General features: G+C 43.8%; 1 protein-coding gene across 3 annotated transcripts in view; it reads right to left on the bottom strand.

Annotated features, from left to right (window-relative positions):
* Positions 1 to 9,953, bottom strand: part of RSPH10B (radial spoke head 10 homolog B) — a 35,873-nt gene extending 25,920 nt beyond the window's left edge. For all 3 annotated transcript variants that reach the window (XM_061599396.1, XM_061599398.1, XM_061599397.1), the window contains exons 1-5: positions 9,864 to 9,953; positions 4,805 to 5,123; positions 3,408 to 3,483; positions 2,311 to 2,379; positions 1,127 to 1,300 (exon numbers count right to left, since the gene is read on the bottom strand). In XM_061599396.1, coding sequence (XP_061455380.1) covers positions 1,127 to 1,300; positions 2,311 to 2,379; positions 3,408 to 3,483; positions 4,805 to 5,046 — 561 coding nt within the window. In that variant the 5' untranslated portion in view covers positions 5,047 to 5,123; positions 9,864 to 9,953. The remainder of the gene's footprint in view (positions 1 to 1,126; positions 1,301 to 2,310; positions 2,380 to 3,407; positions 3,484 to 4,804; positions 5,124 to 9,863) is intronic.
* Positions 9,954 to 21,586: the final 11,633 nt, after the last annotated feature.

The raw sequence follows: 21,586 nt of genomic DNA, 5'->3' as shown, positions 1-21,586 counted from the left end.
CTTCCTCTATGTGTCCTTTTTTGTTTTCAGGTCACCTCTAAGCTTTTTGTGAAGCCACATTGGCTTCTTCTGCTGTTTTTCCTCTTTTTTCCTTGTTGGAGTTGTTTGCCATTGCGCATTTAGAATTTCCTTTTTTAGGAACTCCCACCCATGTTCGACTCCTTTTCTAATTAGGGTTGCTTGCAATGGAACCGTACAAGTACAATTGTTCTGAGTTTATTAAAATCAGCTTTCCTGAAGTCCAGGGTGTGCGTATGGCTACTTTCAGCTTTTGCTTCTGTTAAAAGCAAGAATTCAAGTATGGTGTGGTCACTTTCCCCCAGAGTTCCCACTTCATCCACCAAATCATCTCTATTGGAATGACATTCAAATATATTAAAACATCTTTAAAAACATCTTTTAAAAAAGCTTTAAGAACATCTTAAAAAACAATTCCAATAATAATAGTAATAATAATATCATCAACAAAAACAGCTACAGTAAAGCACATAACAAAATATCTAAATACTGTACAAATTTTTTTAGAAATAAAACCAATCACAATCCTTGTCCACATGCTTACAGTCGAAAAAGTTACTCTTTTTAACAGGACAATTCTATCAAATAATCCTGCATTGTAGGTTCCACACTGTATAGGGGTTGAGCTCAGCTGTTGCTACCCGTCACCATTGCAAATTAAGCCTTCTTAAAAGGGGACCCAGAATAGGCTAAGGGCTCCCTCAGACCTGGAGCTGACCCTGTTTCTTTACTTTGACACCAACTTAGAAAAGTGAAGGCCCGAACAAAAATCCTGTTTCCCACCCATTTCCCCCCTAATTTAATCGGGGAGGGGGATCTGGAAAAAAGGGGGGAAACTGGAAAAATGAGGGGAACATTTTTTTCCTAATTGTTCTGAGCCTTCACATTTCTACACCAACCACAAGGTAGAAATTTCACAAAGAGTGAAATTTCACAAAGGAGGACCACTATCAGTCACCCTCCCAAGTCCAAATCCATTTTAGGCAACAAAGCAAATATTTAACTTGTATCTTGACTCTGCAGCAGCTGCCAGCACAGAACATCTGCGATCTTCCTGCCCAGAATGCAGAGACCCAAGTGATGCTTTTAGCCAGCATATTTTAGTTACCTTGCCATGCCTTTTGCCTTCAACCCACTGACCGATATACGAAACGGGGTAGATGCCACACTTGTACATGCCGAAGCCATGCCTGATCCCACTCCTCACCTCACCTTCGTACATGCTGCCATCAGGCCAAGAGTAAATGCCATGATGCATCTGCAGGTTCTTCACAAAGTTTCCCTGGAGAAAGAGAGAGAATGAATTAATAGAAGAGGGTTTTGGCTAAAACAAAGGACTTCTTATTCTACCTGGAAATTTATGCTGAAGAAAATTATGTCTTTTTTTAAAACAAGGAAGCATCTTGAAAATATTGTTGTGAGCTGTCCAGGACAGAACTTTCTCTCTCTTTGGAGAAAGTGTGGAAACGTACAGCATTTTTGTAATATTTGCCTTATTTACAAATAGGTGTCCCTGTAGACAGATCTCCCTGTTCACATCTCTACACCAACCACAAACTACAAAACTTGTGTTTTGTTGTGTTTTTATAATTACACTTTTAATTAAAACATTCTCACGTTTTACACTAAGTAGAGCCGATCTCTGCCAAAAGCAGAGCTTGCAACAACTGCAGATCAATTGATCAGTGGTGGCAGCAAAGGAAGCATTTCCCTTTGACCCAGCAGAAAATGGCTCCACTGGTTGGAGCTCTCCAGTGAGGACTGCATTTGGCAACAAATTTAAAAGGCACTGCTTGCCCAGGAACAAAGGGGAGCAGACTTTGAGGTTCCTGATTGTTCCTTTGCTGCTGTATCTTTACCTGCCCTACCTAACAACATATACTTTATGTGACTGGGTGAAAATGGCTTTGCAGATCAAATTAGGGCCCTGTTGGGATTAACTAGCCCCACAGGCCAGATGTTCCCAGCTGTTTTACAGGCAACAACAAATCAAAAAAGAAAACTATATAGTCACAGCACAAGAGAGCATACAGGTGAGGCTTCCTAACTTGTTTATCTACTTGCACAAAGGGAGGCAGGAAGCGCAATACCAGTTAATGCACACAGTATGGTGTATTAAGCCAAGGTCCTTGGTTTATCACCGCAAACAAGCATAGACATAAGATTTAACATACTTATTTGGAAACCATGTATGCCCTGAGAGCCCAGCATATATAATGGCAAGTTAAGGGTTTTCATTTGGCCAGTAGAACAATCAGTTGTAACGATGCATCATTTAACATTGCCCTTTACCTCATACTTCACTCCATCGGCCCATGTGTAAGTTCCTCGTCCATGCATGAGGCCCTCAGAAAATATGCCCTTCAAAATGAAAAACAAGTTTGTCAACTTGAAAACACCTACACAGTAAGAAAATATGGGCATCTAAAGGACTGACACTAGAGCTTAGGGAGGGAACCATAGCTCAATGGCAAAGCAGGCAGAAGGTCCCATGTTCACTTCCCTGAATTTCTAGGTAGTGCCAAGAAAGACTCTTGTCTGAAACCGTGGAAAGATGCTGCCAGTTAGTATAGACAACACCAACCGTCTTGCATACTGTTGGCTCTCTCCAGCATCATATCCTTTCCTACTTTGAACATCAGATGTGGAACTAGATCATTACAGGGTATCCTGAATCTGATTTCATTCATTTCTTTAACAAGATTTATATACCACCTGATTGTATGAAAACTTCAAAGCAGTTTACAAAAAATAAAACAAAAATAATTAATAAAAGCAAGCTGAAAGGAGCTATATAAAACATTCAAAAACTAATCAAGGTAAACAATACATTAAAAACAGATTCAAGCGCATGTGAACTTTTTACATGTCTGGGTAGGCTTGCCTAAACAAAAATGTTTTAAGCAGGTGCCAGAAAAAGTATAATGAAGGCACCTGTCTGATGTTAACAGACAGAGAATTCCAAAGTGTAGGTGCTGCCGCACTAAAAGATTGTTTCCTTACAACTGCAGAACAAGTATTATGTGGCATTTGTAACAGTGCCAGTTCTGCAGAGCAAATAGTCGAATGGGCACATATCCCATTACATGTGAATGGAGGAAATAGATGATCAGGTGGCAGTCAAGTGCTTGTAGATACAAATAATCCACGAAGAACAGACTCCACACAGTGGCCTCCCTTATATTTGCTGTTTGCTGGGCAATTGCAGTCTATAGTCTAGCATGAGCAGCTTCTGGAAAATTACATCCATTATCTTACACCCATGGAGTAGGAGAAGTGACAATCTGAGTCCAACTCACACTTCCAGGGAATCAGACTAGCCTACCATATTGAACACTTTGTCAAAGGCAAAGATATAACATATGGAGCCCATCATCAAATATACCCACTTTGTATACATTGCCTCCTTGAAAATGAGCTGTTCCTTCTCCCTCATATAATCCATGGACTTTTTCTCCTTCATAGCTACAAAAAAAATAACAACTAAAAATGAAAATCAGCTGGTGGTGAATAAATCAATATCATTGGTAGACAAAATAAGAAGCATTAATCCGACAAACTGTAAATAAAGTTTTCTCACCAGCATAAAGCAGTGATGGAGATGGTGCAGCTAGTCAAATTTTCACCTACATGCACAGGGGTCCTCTCAGTGCTGGGAACTGGCAATCCTAACATACACACATCTCCTTAAAACAGTGGGTGTTGATCCTTTTTTAAACTGAGAAACCTCTGTAACATATTGTAGTATTTTGCAGAAACCCAGCCCACTCACCCTACCTCCCCCACAAAGTAAAAAGGAAGAAGTAAAACACAGAATGAGTAATGCATTTTAACAGTTACAAAATTCAAATAAAACTATGCACTAATTATTCTTTGTAGCTTTATTTAAGATTATTGAAGTCCTGGAAGTGTAAGGTTGAAAAAATTAATGGAACCCCCTGGGGCGTGCCTGGTTAAAAAACACTGCCTTAAGGCTTAAAGGAAAATGAAAGATGCAGCAGCCCTCACTCAGAAACTAGCATTGCATCACAAAATTAGACTGAGCATATTTCAGGGTCATGAATCTATCCTTTTTATATGTGTTTGAAGTTTACAAGTCGCCCTGAGCCCTTGGATTAAGGTAGGGGGATATAATCAAAGCAAAGATGCAACAGCCTCTAGTTAGCCAGTAGCAAGATCACATGATCCATAACCTGCATTGAAAGCATTCTTATACCACTTTAACAGTCATGGCTTCCACAAATAATCTGGTGAACTGTAGTTTGTTCAGTGTGCTGAGGGTGGTTAGGATATCCCTCACAGAGCTACAGTTTCAGCACCCTTAATAAACTATAGCTCCCAGGATTTTGGGGGGAAAGTCATGACTGTTAATATGAGCGCTTTAAATGTATGGTGTGAATGTGACACAATCTTCCTCACTTTGAACTTGGTAATTTCAGCCTCTTACTAACCCTCAGTTATTAAACAATAAAAAGGGCAGTTTCTCCTGATCCAGATTAATATGTTGGGGGAACGGTCCTTTAGGTAGCAACCATACATTCATAGGCTGCATACACTACAGATCATACCTTTAAAGCCCAATCAAAACACATTTTCCTCACCAAAGAACTGTGGCAACTATAGCTTGTTAAAGGTGCTGGGAACAGTAGCTGTGAGGGGTAAACTGTAGCTTCCAGGATTCATGAGGGAGGGGGGAGAATGTGCTTTGAATGTGCTTTCAGGATATGGTGTGTACACAGCCACTGTCTTCAGTACCTCAACTTCCTTTGCTAACTTCCTAGTTTACCTTTCAACAATGAGTTGAGTCAGAATAGGCTCCTCATACTCAATGGGTTCAGGGGCTGGAAATCCCTCTGTCTCTTTTGCCTCTTCTTTCGGAACCATTTGGGCTGTCTGCTGTTCATCCACTTGGTTTACAACTGGTGGAACATTCTGCATGGAACTAGCAGGTTCAATTGGTGTGTCATGTGCTGGGGGTGGCAAAGACTTCTCTCCTTTCTTACTGTCCTTCTTCTTATCTTTCCCCATCGCTGCTGAATTATACCAGAATTAGGTCTCCCTGGAAATCTTGCCTTTGCTTTACAAAAGTTACAGGGCCTGTTTATCTGTAGGGAAGAAAAAAAAGGTATGACATGGATAAATCTGCCTGATGATTGCTTCACCCACCTTCCTCCAACAAAGCAGATTCCATTCTTAACCACCTGATGCACAAGCCAATAAAGATGAAGCAATTTAGCTAACAAGATGTTCAGCCCAATCTGACCACCTGCTACACCAAGGGGTAAGGGATGCATCTAATGAAGCATCACTCTGCCAAAAAATTGGAGGTTATACTAATCTTAAAACAACAGCATAAGCCGACAAACTAGAGTATTAGTCCCAACTATTGCACTGCACTTCTACAGTGGCATAACACTAAGGGCCCCTCCAGATGTCCTTTTTTATTGTACATTTATGATTATTTGTGCTAATGAAAGTATTGGGGTGGGTATACACGATACTCTTTTCAAGACCATTTGCATCTGCAAAACTTTCAGGGCAGACATACTGCTTTTTTTTAGTCAGTGCATGTCTCATAACTTCCTGCTAAAATCCTGTAACTTTTTATACTATAAATATTCGTGGGGTGCGGGATGTATCTAATGCCAAACCTATACCCATTGTAGTTAATGGACATGACTAACTTAGGTTCATTTATTTCAATGGGTCTATTTTGACTTAATTAGACCCACTGAACATAAAATGTTTGTATCCATTTTGGTGGCAAAAACTGGCTTAACACCTAGGCTGTAACTCAGGCCTGATTTCTTATTTTCCCAACATGTGCAACTCAGCATGAGGCCTTTTCAGGGTTTCTGGACAGAAAAATCAATCCAGCAACCAGTAAAAAAATCTACTTGTATTCTACATGTAGTTTCCAATTGCTTAGTTCATCATTTATATAGCAGCCAGTTAAAAAGTCTTCCCTTGATTGTCCAACAGGAAGGAAAATCTAAAGACCAGGAACAAGACTAGACAGAAGGACTCTCACGGAGAAGTTAACACACACACCCTATAGTATTTATTTTCTCTCTGCCCTTCCTTAAACTTGTAGTATAGAGACCCAATGCCTGAAGGAAGAAGGGGACCACCATTGCCCAGGGAAGGAGAGTCATTTGCTGCTGCTGCCTGCCTGCCTGCCTGCCTGTCTGCTTGCTTGCTTGCTGCTGCTCAGCTACCACCACCACCCTCTCCCTGTTGGACTTCTGATCTGCAGGTTGTCATGCCTTGCAGGACCAGGCCCCCAGGTACTCAGCCAGCTGTTGCTGATATCATCCACCTATCCCTTCCGTGGAGGGGATATATAAGCTGGCTGGCTGTGGTGGCTCCTGCTTTGCAGATTGCCTGGCTTTTTGCAGGTCTTGAGTCATGTGCCTGGAAGAGAGGACTCAAAGCCAAGTGGGGAGACTTGAGGGGGCCCCAATTAGTGTACTGATGGGTAGAGGGAGATATGGCATTGTGAGGAGGACTTGCCAGGTAAGGGGAACGCAGCCCAGGCAGTTGACGACTGTGCCTTGTTCCGGTCCTCCCCACACCTGCAGGTTTGTTGGTTGCCCTATCAGCCTGCTCTCAGACCTCCAGATACTGCTCCTAAATGCCAGATCGGTGCATAATAAGATCTCCCTCATTCATGATTTAATTGTGGATGAAGCAGCCGATCTGGTATGTATAACCGAGACCTAGGTGGGTGAGCAGGGAGAAGTCAGTCTCTCCCAGCTATGTCCGCCAGGGTATCTTGTTCACCATCAGGGTAGATCTGAGGGCCGGGGAGGGGGGGTTGCTATGGTCTATAGGAGCTCCATCTCCCTCTGCAAGTACCCTGTCCATGTGACTACTGGTCTGGACTGTTTGCACCTTGTGTTGGGTCAGCGGGACAGACTGGGGATTCTGTTGGTGTACTGCCAATCCCGCTGCCCAACAGACTCTCTGGTTGAGCTGACGGAGGTGGTCTCAGGTGTACTGTTGAGATCCCGCAGACTGTTGGTTCTGGAGTATGTCAACATCAATGCTGAGGCCACCTTATCCGGGGCGGCTCAGGATTTCATGGTCCCCATGACAACCATGGGACTGTCCCAATATGCCATTGGCCCAACACATGTAGCAGGGCATACTCTAGACTTGGTTTTTGCAACTGGACATGGAGATGGTGATCAGAATGTGGGGGGCCTTACATCAGTCCCTCTGTCATGGACAGATCACTGCTTGCTGAAGTTTAGACTTACAACGGCTTTTCCTCTTTGCAAGGGTGGGGAACCTATTAAGTTGGTCCGCCCCCAGAGACTAATGGATCTGGATGGTTTCCAAAGGGCTCTAGGGAGTTTTCTGGCTTATAGGGCTGGCGTTCCTGTCAAAACCCTGGTTGAACTGTGGAATACAGAAATGACCCAGGTGGTTGACATGATTGCTCCTGAGCGCCCTCTCATGTGTAGAGCTCGTACGGCTCCATGGTGTACCCCAGAGCTGAGAGCGATGAAACAATATAGGAGACGGCTTGAGTGCAAATGGAGACGAACTCCTGGTGGATGCAATTACACACTGGTAAGTGCCTATGGTAAGCTGTATTTAGGGGCAGTGAGGGCAGCAAAAAAAGTTTTTGCTGCCACTATCGAATCATCAATCTGCCGCCCAGCGGAGCTCTTCAGAATTGTCTGGGGGCTATTACACTCTGGCCCCAGGGACATGGTAGAACTATCTGAGGCCTGCTATAATGAATTTGCTAGGCACTTCCAGGATAAAATCTTTAGAATCCGCCAGGACTTAGACTCCAGTGTTATAGCAGGTGAATCAAGAGAGGTATCCAGAGCACAGCCTTGTCCCAATTTCTTGGATGAGTTTCAGTTGGTGCAGCTTGAGGACGTTGACAAGGTGCTTGGATAGGTTCGTGCAACCACTTCTGTGCTGGATCCTTGCCCTTCTTGGCTAATAAAAGGTAGCAGGGATGGAACAGCCGGCTGGGCCAGGGAAGTGATTGATGCCTCTCTGCGAAAGGGGGTGGCCCCTGGCTGCCTGAAAGAGGTGGTAGTGAGACCACTCCTGAAGAGATCCTCCCTGGACCCAGAAAATCTTAATAACTATAGACTGGTGGCAAATGTTCCATTCCTTGGCAAGGTCCTTGAACGAGTGGTGGCAGGCCAGCTCCAGACACTCTTGGATGAGACCGATTATCTGGATCCATTTCAGTCGGGTTTCAGACCTGGTTTTGGCATGGAAACAGACTTGGTCGCCCTGTATGATGGCCTCTGACAGGAGAGAGACGGGGGAGTTGATTCTCCTTGATCTCTCAATGGCTTTCGATACCATCAACCATGGTATCCTTCTGGGAAGACTGGCTGAGTTGGGAGTGGGAGGGACTGCATGGCGGTGGTTCTGCTCCTACTTGGTGGGTCGGCTCCAGAATGTGGTGCTTGGGGAACAGTGCTCGGCCCCCTGGACTCTCCAGTATGAGGTTCCGCAGGGGTCAGTTCTGTCCCCCATGCTGTTCAACATCTACATGAAACCATTGGGTGCGGTCATCCGGAGCTTTGGAGTGCGTTGCCATCAGTATGCTGATGACACACAGCTCTATTTTTTCTTTTCATCTTCTTCAGGTGAGGCTGTTAATGTGCTGAACCAGTGCCTGGCTGTGACAATGGACTGGATGAGGGCTAATAAACTGAGGCTCAATCCAGACAAGACAGATGCTGCTAGTGGGTGGTTCTTCTGACCAGACGGTAGATGTCCAACCTGTCCTGGATGGGGTTGCACTCCCCCTGAAGGAGCAGGTTCGTAGCTTGGGGGTTCTCCTAGAACCATCTCTGTCACTTGGGGCTCAGGTAGCCTTGGTGGCATGGAGTGCCTTCTACCAACTTCGGTTGGTGGCCCAACTACGTCCCTATCTGGCCAGGGATAACCTGGCTTCAGTTGTCCATGCTCTGGTAACCTCTAAATTAGATTACTGCAATGCGCTCTACGTGGGGCTGCCTTTGAAGATGGTTCGGAAACTGCAGCTTGTGGAAAATGCAGCGGCCAGATTGGTAACACGGACCAGATGGTTCGAACATATAAAACCGATTCTGGCCCACTTGCATTGGCTGCCTGTATGTTTCTGAGCTCGATTCAAGGTGCCATTATACTCAATGGGTTCCGCTTTACAGCGGGGCCCGCCTGTATTTGTTTTTAATGTTTTAATTGTTGTAAACTGCCCAGAGAGCGTCGGCTATGGGGCGGTATACAAATGCAATAAATAAATAAATAAAGTTTGTTTTTCAGGTGGAATTTAAAACTGAGATACTGAATGCAGTATCAAAGCCAAGCTCGGGAGCTCACTGTCTTTACCAAAGGAGTTCAGTTCATGAAGAATCAGAACACAGAGACACACCACAGGTGAAAGGGGACTGTAGCTAGAGGCAAAGTCAAACTTTTGAGTTTGGCATTCCTGGGGATCTCTCAAAAATGGGTGGGACAATTCAAAATATTAAACTTCATTCATGTAAGTTAACACACTATCTAGATGGAGGAGTGACGGGGAAGGTCACTGCCTTTCCCTTCCCCTAGCCTGGCCCTCATATCCTTACCACCACTGAAGGGCAGGGGATTGGCTGGCACTATGTGGCTCTCCCCCTTTCCAGTGCCCCACTGAGAAATGTGGCTGCCTTACCTAACAAGGAAGGCTGGCTACAGGGCTGTGTGGGGGGATAGCGAACAATACCAAAGTCAAAGTCACAAAGGAATAATCATTTAAAAAAACACATTCTTTTAGCTGGGGCTGCTGAAAGACTACATCTCTCCGACATGAATGGGGCTGCTGGTGTCCATTATTTACTTACACAGGCCAAAGGACTAAGAGTTTCCCGTCTCAACCTCTAGCAGTGTTTCCATGTGGAGACTAAAGGCAGGAACAGCATGAGCGTCTTAGGCCCACACCATTGCCATAGTAACCACTTTCAGGGCGGGGGACAGCAGCAGCGAAAGACTCATTTCTTTTAAAGGGACCATCACTTATTAGCCTGTCTAAGCCATTTTCTGGGGCTGGGGGGGAAGCTACATACTTTCTCTGACAAAGTTTATCATGTGAGCTCAAGTGATTTATCTCAACAAAAAATAACCTTGCTCTTCAATCCTAAATGTGGGAAGACAGAAGCTAGTTACCTCCTGACAGGTGTGAAAAACTCTTGCACAGGTATTTACCTTGATGTTTTATTGAATTTAGTTTCCCTCAAAGAATCCTGGGTAATTTAAGGATGCTGAGTGTTGTAAATTGACCCCTCACAGAGCTGTAATTCCCAGCACCCTTGACAAACTACAGTTTCCAGGATTCTTTAGGGGAAGCCATGACTGGTAAAGTGGTATCAGTGCTTAAATGCATGGTACAGTTGTGACCACAGCAGTATTTAATTCCCACAGGCAGCTCAACAGCCTGGATTCAACTGACAGAAGACTAAAATCCTTCTCCCCAACTGTATAGTTTTCTCTGTGGAAGGAGTTGGGGGATGTATAGGGGAACATTTGCCTATATTCCAGCTAAAATATCCCTGCTAACATATCAGGAGGAGTGCTGGTACTGTGTACGTAGTTACATACTCAAATATTTGAATGAGCTTCAATACACTAGTGTATTTGCCACTTTCTTATATTCATTGTTATGTGTGTATGCACATGAGGTAATTTGAGCCTTACATAAACCCTGAGAAAGTAGTTGTAGTCCAACAAGGAACCTATCAGCTCCAGTGTGAGCATGGCCAATGGCCAGGGATGATGGAAGTTGTAGCCCAGTACCACGAGGAGGCTCGCAGATTTCCCATCCCTTAGACAGGAAAGATTCTGCTCCCTGACTCCTAACATTCTGCTTCCTGACTCCTAAAAGAGCAGAGCAGAGGGGAGGGAGCTATCTCAGTTGATCTACAAGTGAGGACATATAAGCAAGCCAGCTTTCAGAGAGCAAGCGAACAGGCAGAGCAAACAGGGGTTTGACAAAGGAGTTCAACAGGGGAGGTCAAGGGGGAGGTCCCTAAAAAAAAAACCAAACAAATTACTAATTCTCCTTGTACAGTGCACTGCATACTAGTGGGACTCTCAAGTTTACCCTGAAGTAGGATAGGACAAAGCACAGGCCACTCCAAAACAAGTAGTTAGAAAGAAACAGAAGGTAGAAGAGAATATGAACAGGAAGGATTCTCCAGTGGTTGTGACCTGTGCACCATGTTTGTTTTCTTGCCTGAGAACAACATGGCGTACATCTGCAACAAATGCAAGCTTGTGGCACTGTTGGAAGAAAAGGTGAGGGGCCGGGAATGGTGGGTGGCCACACTGAGGACTATAAGAGAAGATGAAGAGTTCTTAGACAGAACACTGGAACAACAGCAGCAAAGAGATGTGGAGGTGGAGGAGCAACAGCATGTGGTAGCAGAAGAGGAGACTGCTTTGGAGAGGAATAACGAAGTGGAGGAAACTCCGTGGGAAAGGGTGATAGTTAGGAGCAGAAGAACTAGAAGACACCCTTCACCAGTGGAGCTATGGAACCGCTTTCAACCACTCGAGGAGGAGACTGGAGGACAGCCTGTGGAGGAAAAATTACAGGAGACCCCATGCGACAACAAGCAAGAGGCTGAAGCTCAATCAAGCAGGGACAATGAAACCACGCCCCACAACAAGAAGAGTATTAGTAGTGGGAGACTCCCTAGTGCATGGGATTGAAACCCAAGTATGCCAAGAAGATCCGTGGACTCACCAGGTGTAGATATCACGACACAGTGAGACACGGTGAGACCAGAGTTCAATTTCGGAGCCCCCTTCGTAATTCTGGTCTCCGCTTTTATTATTACCTCCGCCTGGAGGCGTGGATTATTTTTTCTCCATAAACAGCCTATGACCTTTAACTATTGTATAACATCACGTACATACATAGGACAACAGCATATCTACGTGGCAATATGCAGGCAGTTATTTAACCACTACAGATGTCAGTATCGTTTACAGCCATAAAGTTAACCACATCCTGTTTTTCCACTGGTCAGATCGCAATGTCTTGAGAGATAGTGTACTGAGAACAGCAGCGTGGTTTGCCAACGTATGCTGTTCATTCAGTCCACCCCACATCTCCCCCTTTTTTATTTTTTAGCAAAAAGTAATTACTACGTAATGGTCGCGGAGCAACAGGTGTACACGTCTGGAAAAGGTATTGTAAAAAACAGCATAAGCCTATACTTAAAATGAGTAAAAGAATAGCATATCTAAGAATCTGACTTAGCCATCCGAGCACACGTATTATTAATGGAATTTGCAACATGTGATGTAAATAATTGAAAAGCATTAACAGGCAGCTGGAAGGTTGGAGTTCCCCAATTCGAAACAGTATGATATTTAATCTCTGAAGTATTCATGAATCGCCCAAGTCCTGTAATGTTCCCAATATCCCCAGGTGCTTTGCATACGGGTATTAAACATGTTCCCAACATACCCATTTCCTGTACATGTTCAGTCATGCAAAAGTCACTCACATTTGTCATTCTTGCTAACTGAACCCAGATATTGTGTTGAAACCGCATCCCCAACTCCTGCCCCAACCTGTCAGCCCCGGCGCTTCCTAAAATCCAACAAATGCAAAGTACAAAAATAGAATTTGTATTTAAAGACGCAATTAAAGCAAGAATGGTATTCTCAGTTGTCTTGTCCACCCCGGCTTGTTCCATTGCTTTTTCTGCTTGTGTTGCTAAGTTCTTTATCTGGCCCCAAGTCACGGGAGGTTGCGGAACATTCCGACCACGCTTCCTGGAAGACATCCCAGTATCCTGAAGTTGCAGAGAAAAATTAGGGATGGGATTCTTAAGATTATCGTGCCAGGACATCGTCTTTCCAGGGCCGGATACACCTAGCAGGTACCCACACAGGACCGTCAGGCGTAGACACAGCCGCGTAACCTCGACCCCACGTTATAAGCGGAACTGGGCCTTTCCACTCTGGATTTGGTAGTTGCCGAAACTGCACCCGCGGGGCAGGTAGAGACTCCGACTGCTGAAAATGCCGCTGCGCTCGAGTAGAAAAGGAAAAATGAGTATTGGGAGATTGAGACAAATTTAAATGATTAATGGTAAACAACACTTGTGCCAGCCACTCCTCTTTGGTGGCCAATCCCAGTGGTACTCCTCCTTTTTGTTTTTGTTTAAGCAAATGCTCTTTAAGGGTACGATTGGTACGTTCGACGACAGCTTGACCTGTAGAATTATAAGGAATACCAAACAAATGTGTAATGGACCACTTAGTGCAAAACTGTGCAAATTGCTGTGAAACATATGCAGGGCCATTATCAGTTTTTATCGTCTGAGGTTGGCCCATGATGGCAATAGAACGAATGACATGATTAATAACATTCTTAGTTTTTTCCCCTTTCTGAGGAGTTACCCATATGTATCCGGAATATGTATCTACTGTAACATGCAAATACTTCCATGGGGAGAAAGTAGGAAAATGTGTAACATCCATTTGCCACAACTGGTTAACTATGAGACCTCGTGGGTTCACTCCTGGTTCTGGGGATAGAGTTAACTGTGTGCATTGGGGACATTGTTGAATAATGGCAGAGGCTTCCTGGGCAGTAAGATGGAATTGCTTCTGGAGTGCTTTAGCATTTTGATGATGAAGGGCATGACTTTCTATGGGTGTGCAAAGGAGGGCACGAAGAGCCTGATCAGCATATTGATTACCTTCTGTTAACAATCCTGGGAAAGGTTGATGACTGCGAATATGAAATATAGCAAATCGACAAGACCGAGTATGTATGAGTTTTTGAAGTGTAAGCATAAGAGCAAGTAGATTAGTGTCCAGCATGGGAGAGACATAACTACCGGGTAATGCAAGTACAACATTCTTAACATAAAGACTATCGGTAATAATGTTAACCTCCTGATCTGCAAAAGTCAACAGCGCCATACTAACAGCGGCCAACTCAGATCTCTGAGCGGAAGTTTGGGGTAAGGTGAAAATTGTCTTCCAAACCCCCTGCTCGTGCCATGCAACAACCCCTCTAGTTGGACTGCCATCAGTATAGACCGTGACCGCAGGTAAGGGTTGTAAACTGATTACAGATTGAAACTGGATAGGAATTTTTTGTGTAATTTGAAGCCGTGGATCTGATGAGGAACGACATGAAATTGTGCCCAAATAAGAGACTAAAGCCCATTGAAGGTCATCAGAAAGTGCAACAGCATTTTCCCATGTGTAAAGTTTAAGAGGCAACGAAATTTCAACCGGATCGATACCTAATAATTGCCTTGATCGTAATCGTGCTTTTTGGATTATTTCTGCTGCTTGCATTGGCAAAGTTGTGATAGATGACTTTGGTGTATGGGCTAAGTAAAGCCACTCTATTATATGTGTAGCATTGGAGCCTGACTCCTGAGTGAGTGCAGCAAAAAGTTGGCTTCCATCAAATAAAACAAATAAAATCAGTGGTTTATTCAATATTTGTCGATCCACCCAAATAGCTTTTAACGTTGTAGAAACTAATTCTAGGGATTGCCTTGCCTGTTCCGTTAAAGTAATAATATCTGCAGGTTGACGTCCTTGTTTTAAACATTCAAATAAAGGCCCCATGTCTTGAGTGGTAAGTTTACAATATGGTCGAATCCAATTAATAGAACCCAAGAATTGTTGTAGTTCTACATAAGTTGGCTTCATTGACAAAGTAAGACAGGGCCAGAGTTATTATATACAGGAACAGTAAACGCAAATTTCGGTGCGTCTTGCGCTTGTAACGGTATTGTGAAAAAGCAATCTTTCAGGTCTATAATAGCTAAGGAATAGTCATATGGAATTAAATTTGGATTAGGCGTCCCACATTGTAGCGGACCCATGGGCACAATTAATTTATTTATTTCTCGTAAATCATGTAAGAGCCTCCACTTTCCAGATTTCTTTTTAATCACAAACACTGGGGTGTTATAAGGGCTATTACTTTCTGCTATATGATCAGCTTCCAGTTGCTCCTTTACCAGTTGGTGCAGAGCTTCTAATTTTTCTTTGGGTAAGGGCCATTGTTCTACCCAAATGGGTATGTCTGTCTTCCATTGTAAAGGAAGAGCTGCCTTTTGTTGGCTAATCATTAATAACAATGGTGGTCTGGAATTGCTCCAGTAAATCCCTTCCCCACAGATTTACTGAAATGTCCAAAATACAAGGGCGAATGTGGGCTATACGATCACCATCAAGAGCAACAACTTGTATCCAATCCTTACTCCGTTTTGAATCCTGAGCTCCGCCCACTCCCCACACAGAAGGGGCCACTTCTACTGGCCAAGAGGATGGCCAGTTATGTTCAGCAATTACTGTGACATCTGCCCCAGAATCTATAATACCTTCAAAAAGAACATTGTTTAAACAATACTTACGAACCGGTTTCTCCCTGGTCACTTCTGCCAGTACTGCAGCTACCTGTGGATGGAAAGGATTACCTGAAATACTCACACTCGGCGATTTCGTCCTTGTAGATCCGAATCCACCAGTACGTTTTTGGGAGGAAGTGTTCGATGTGAAAAGACGATATGGCAATAACAATAGTTGCGCAAAAGAATCTCCCTTCTTCAACTGAAGGGGAAGGTGACTCCAATACTGAATATAAATAATTCCCTGATAATCAGAATCAATAACACCAGGTACCACCATTATATTATTCTTGGAAGCAGAGGATCGCGGTAGTACAAGGCCTACGGTGCCTTCTGGTAAAGGGCCAGTGAGTGTGGTAGGCATTAAAAGAACTGCTCCAGGCAAAGGAACATCTTTTGACTCTGCATGTATTAAATCAATTCCAGCGCTTCCTTGAGTAGCAGGGGTGGGTACACTTCCTTGAGATTCGGGGCTGGAAGCCTGCCCCAAGTTCAGTTTCCCTCAATAGGACGGGAAGACACATTGGTATTGGTAGTGGGAGCTGAACGACACTGATTAGCCCAATGATAACCCTTTTTACATTTCGGACAGATCTTCTTTGGCCGGTTTGTAACAGTGCCCCCACCTTTAAATGCTCCTCCGCCAGGAGCCCGACATTCCCTTCTGAAATGACCAGGCTTTTGACAATTAAAACAATTGCCTGTAGGTTTGTTACCCTGTCTTAATGCCCCAGCTAACAATGTCATGGCATGAACATGTGTACCTACCTCTGCACAAGCTTGAATCATGTCTCCCAATTCATATTGAGGTCTATGAATAATGTTTTTCAAAATCTTTTTACAGTCTGTGTTAGAATTCTCGTAAGCTAATTTTAACAATAATTCCCCTTGTGCCTGAGGGTTATCAACCTGCCGTGTCAGAGCCTCTTTCAAACGGTCAACAAACTGAAAATAGGGCTCTGTTGCTTGCTGCCGTACATTCGTAAAAGAACGTAAGGGTTCTTTCCCAGCAGGCACCTTTTTAAATGCTTTCTGTATACACTCAGCAGTTCGATGAAATGCGGCTTCAGGCAATACCCCTTGTTGTGCTATGGTAGCAAAATTACCTGACCCATAAATTTGCTCGGGAATGATATTAGCATCCCCAGCTGCTATAGCAGCATGTCTAAATTCTTGGTCCCAAACTACATATTGCGAAGGAGTCAAAATCATCCTAAAGAGATCCTTCCAATCTTGAGGGATCATGTTATATCCAGTAGCTACTCCTTCCAACATCCCTTGTACATAATTAGCCGTAATCCCATATTCTCTTACTGCCTTATTTATTTCTCTAATAACAGAAAACGGAAGAGCTGTCCAAGTTGCTATGCGATTATTAGCATTATTAGGATCTGGCTGATATGTAACGGGAAAAGCTGAAATTGTACCCTCCCAGTCTCCCATTTCTTCCATAGATAATAATCCTGAGGCTGCAGCCTGAGCTATGGCTGCTTTAACCTTCCCAGTAACCTGTTCTTGTTGGACTGGAGGGCTATATGGAGGAGCATTTACAAATTTCTCAATATCCTTTTCAGGTGTAGGTAAAGAAAGTTGGGGATAAAGAGGAGTTTTCTGGTCAGAATTGGCAAACAGCGATGTCTCTTTTATCCCTAAATGACTAATGGCCTCAGCACACTTTTGCCATAATAAGAGATGGTGAATAGGTGCTCTTGGTTCTTCATGTAATTTTCTCCCTATCTTTATCCAATCTGACTGACGTAGTGATCCTTGCTCTGGATACCATGGACATTGACATTGAATTGTTTTTAACAATGATTCAATGTGAGAACGACTTACAAAAGCTGAGGTATCCTGTTTTAAAATTTTTTGTAGCTCTTGTGCATGAACCTTCTGCTGAGCTGACAATTCCCCCCCCATACTCACGAATGGGAGCTGTACGCTGAGGTGCACCGTTGGCTGATCCTGCCAGTGGGTACGAGGGTGTTTGTTCTGAATCACGTCGGGGTCACCAGATGTAGATATCACGACACAGTGAGACACGGTGAGACCAGAGTTCAATTTCGGAGCCCCCTTCGTAATTCTGGTCTCCGCTTTTATTATTACCTCCGCCTGGAGGCGTGGATTATTTTTTCTCCATAAACAGCCTATGACCTTTAACTATTGTATAACATCACGTACATACATAGGACAACAGCATATCTACGTGGCAATATGCAGGCAGTTATTTAACCACTACAGATGTCAGTATCGTTTACAGCCATAAAGTTAACCACATCCTGTTTTTCCACTGGTCAGATCGCAATGTCTTGAGAGATAGTGTACTGAGAACAGCAGCGTGGTTTGCCAACGTATGCTGTTCATTCAGTCCACCCCACAACCAGGTATGCTGTCTACCAGGAGGACGGATTAGAGATGTGACGGAAAGGTTGCCATCACTCATCAAGCCCACTGACAGGTATTCCTTTCTTCTCATCCATGTGGGAACAAATGTCACTGCCAAATGGAGCTATGAAGAAATCACATCAGACTTTGAAGCTCTGGGAAGGAAACTCATGGACTTTGGGGCCCAGATAGTTTTTTCATCCATCCTTCCAGTACTTAGGAGTAGAAAGGGAAAGAAAAATACTCTGTGTGAATGAATGGCTACGAAGGTGGTGCAGACATGAGAGATTTGGATTCTGGGACCATGGGCTATGGTTCCTGGAAAATGGACAGCTGGCAAGTGATGGGTTGCATCTCACAATGACTGGGAAGAATGTGTTTGGCCACAGCATGGAGAAGTTCATCAGGAGGGCTTTAAACTGAATCCTAAAGGGGAGGGAAATGTAAACTTGGTGGTAACGACTGATGAAGGCTTATGCACAGTAGCAGGACCAAAGAGATCGGCTCTAATAGGGCCCAGTAACAGCTCTCAGAAAAATGTAGTGAGGAAGCCAACCCATAAATCACATGGTCTTCGATGTCTGTATGCTAATGCGCACAGCATGGGAAACAAGCAGGACGAACTTGAACTCTTAATACAGGAGAACAATTACGACTTGATAGGTATAACTGAAACTTGGTGGGATGACTACCATGACTGGAATACAGCAATTGAAGGATACAACTTGTTCAAGAAGAACAGAAGGAATAAAAAGGGAGGTGGAGTTGCACCATATGTTAAAAATATATATCCCTGCACAGAAATACAGGAAGATGAGCTTGTAGCTCCACCGAGAGTATCTGGATTAAAATTAATGGGGCTAGTAAGAAAAGGAATGTGGCGCTTGGAGTCTACTACCGACCACCCAATCAAGAAGATGAGAATGTCACTTTTGAAAAGCAAATTGCCAATGTTTCAAGGAGGCATGATGTAGTCGTAATGGGGGATTTCAATTATCCTGATATCGGCAGACAAATTCTGCCAAACAAGGCCCCTCCAAGAAATTTCTGGCTTGTGTTGCAGATAAGTTCCTCCTACAGAAAGTGGAGGAAGCAACCAGAGGATCAGCTATCCTGGACTTGATTCTAACCAATAGAGATGTTTTGGTGGATGAAGTGGCAGTTACGGGAACTCTGGGGGAAAGTGACCACACCATACTTGAATTCTTGATTTTAACAGAAGCAAAAGCTGAGAGTAGCCATACATGCACCCTGGACTTCAGGAAAGCTGATTTTAATAAACTCAGAACAATTGTAAGTACAGTTCTATTGCAAGCCACCCTAATGAGAAAAGGAGTCCAAGTTGGGTGGGAGTTTCTAAAAAAAAATTCTAAAAGCGCAATATCAAGCAATTCCCACAAGGAAAAAGGGGGAAACAGCAGAAAAAGCCAATGTGGCTTCACAAAAAGCTTAGAGGTGACCTGAAAACAAAAAAGGACACATACAGGAAGTGGAAAGAAGGCCAGGCCACAAAGGAAGAGTACAGGCAGGTATCACGGAATTGCAGGGATGGCGTCAGGAAGGCTAAAGCTGAGAATGAGCTGAGCTTAGTGAGAGATGCTAAACGCAACAAAAAAGCTTTCTTCAGGTACACCCAGAGTAAAAGACAGAGAAAAGAAATGGTGGCACAGCTATTCAATGAGGATGGCAAAATAGTAACAGATGACAAAGAAAAGGCAGAAGTGCTCAATTCCTACTTTGGCTCAGTCTTCTCCCAAAAAAGGGCCTATGACCCTCCCAGAAAACATGAAGTAGAAGGGTCAGGATTGGACTTTGAGATCGATAGACAAATGGTCAAGGAATATCTAATCACTTTGAATGAGTTCAAATCGGCAGGACCCGATAAACTGCATCCTAGAGTATTGAAGGAACTGGCTGAAGAACTCTCAGAACCGCTATTATCTTTGTGAAATCATAAAGTGCCAGATGACTGGAGGAGAGCTAGTGTTGTCTCTATCTTCAAAAAGGGCAAGGAGGAGGAACCGGGAAACTACAGACCAGTCAGCCTAACATCAATCCCTGGAAAAATTCTGGAGCAGATTATAAAGCAGTCAATCTGTAAGCACCTTGAAAGCAATGCAGTGATTACTAGGCACCAACATGGATTTATGAAGAACATATCCTGCCAAACTAATCTCATCTCATTTTTTGATCTGGTAACCTCCCTTGTAGACTGTGGGAATGCTGTGGACATGATATATCTGCACTTCAGCAAAGTTTTTGACAAGATGCCCCATGATATTCTGATTAGCAAGCTAGCTAAATGTGGGCTGGATGGAACAACTATTACATGGATCCACAGATGGCTCCAGAATCGTACTCAAAGAGTGCTTATCAATGGTTCCTTCTCAAACTGGGCAGAAGTAAAGAGTGGGGTACCACAGGGCTGGGTCCTGGGCCCAGTGCTCTTTAACATTTTTATTAACAACTTGGATGAGGAGGTACAAAGCATGCTTATCAAATTTGCAGATGATACAAAGTTGGGGGGCATAGCTAATACTGAAGACAGAAACAAAATTCAAAGGGACCTTGATAGGCTGGAGCATTAGGCTGAAAACAACAGAATGAAATTCAACAGGGATAAATGCAAAGTTCTACACTTAGGAAAAAGAAACCGAATGCACAGTTATAAGATGGGGGATACTTGGCTCAGCAGATGAAATGCGAGAAGGATCTTGACATTGTCGTTGATCACAAGCTGAATGTGAGCCAACAGTGCGATGTGGCTGCAAAAAGGCAAATGCTATATTAGGCTGCATTAACAGAAGTATAGTTTCCAAATTGCGTGAAGTACTAGTTCCCCTCTATTCAGCACTGGTTAAGCCTCATCTTGAGTACTGTATCCAATTCTGGTCTCCGCACTTCAAGAAGGATGCAGACAAACTGGAACGGGTTCAGAGGCGGGCAACAAAGATGATCAGGGGACTGGAAACAAAGCCCTATGAGGAGAGACTGAAAGAACTGGGCATGTTTAGCCTTCAGAAGAGAAGACTGAGGGGAGATATGATAGCACTCTTCAAGTACATGAAAGGTTGTCACATAGAGGAGGGCCGGGATCTCTTCTCGATCGTCCCAGAGTGCAGGACACGGAATAATGGGCTCAAGTTGCAGGAAGCCAGATTTCAACTGAACATCAGGAAAAACCTCCTGTTAGAGCCATACGACAATGGAACCAATTACCTACAGAGGTAGTGGGCTCTCGGACATTGGAGGCATTCTAGAGGCAGCTGGACAGCCATCTGTCGGGAATGCTTTAATTTAATTTATTGGATTTCTTAGTCGCCCATCTGGCTGGCCATCCAGCCACTCTGGGCGACGTACAAAATGAACAAAATAACACAAAATGACACACCAATACATTAACATTAAAATCTAAAAGCGATAATGATAAAATCTAACCCACCCCGAAGGCTTTGATTTGGATTCCTGCATTGAGCAGGGGGTTGGACTCGATAGCCTTGTAGGCCCCTTCCAACTCTACTATCCTATGATTTTATGATTCCAGCCTAAACCCACCATCAGAAAAAGGGCGTGTCTGATCCAATCTGACAACACCCCAGAAGCAGTTAGCCCCAGTACTCTAAGGTTCTTTTCTTACTATCCAGTCCTCTTCTGCCTCTCCTACACAACGTTTCCATTTGGCCCCTACTACAGTTTATACCAAATCATTATGTGTATAAGTTAACAACAGAAAGACCTTCTACCTAAAATTGTGATTAATACTTGGGAGAAATGATCTAAAGGTAACTGGA

Source organism: Rhineura floridana, chromosome 17, assembly GCF_030035675.1.
Source record: "Rhineura floridana isolate rRhiFlo1 chromosome 17, rRhiFlo1.hap2, whole genome shotgun sequence".
NCBI classification, from domain to species: Eukaryota; Metazoa; Chordata; class Lepidosauria; order Squamata; family Rhineuridae; genus Rhineura; species Rhineura floridana.
The sequence above is the reverse complement of the archived record's forward strand: the minus strand, read 5'-3'. Positions and strand labels throughout refer to the sequence as shown.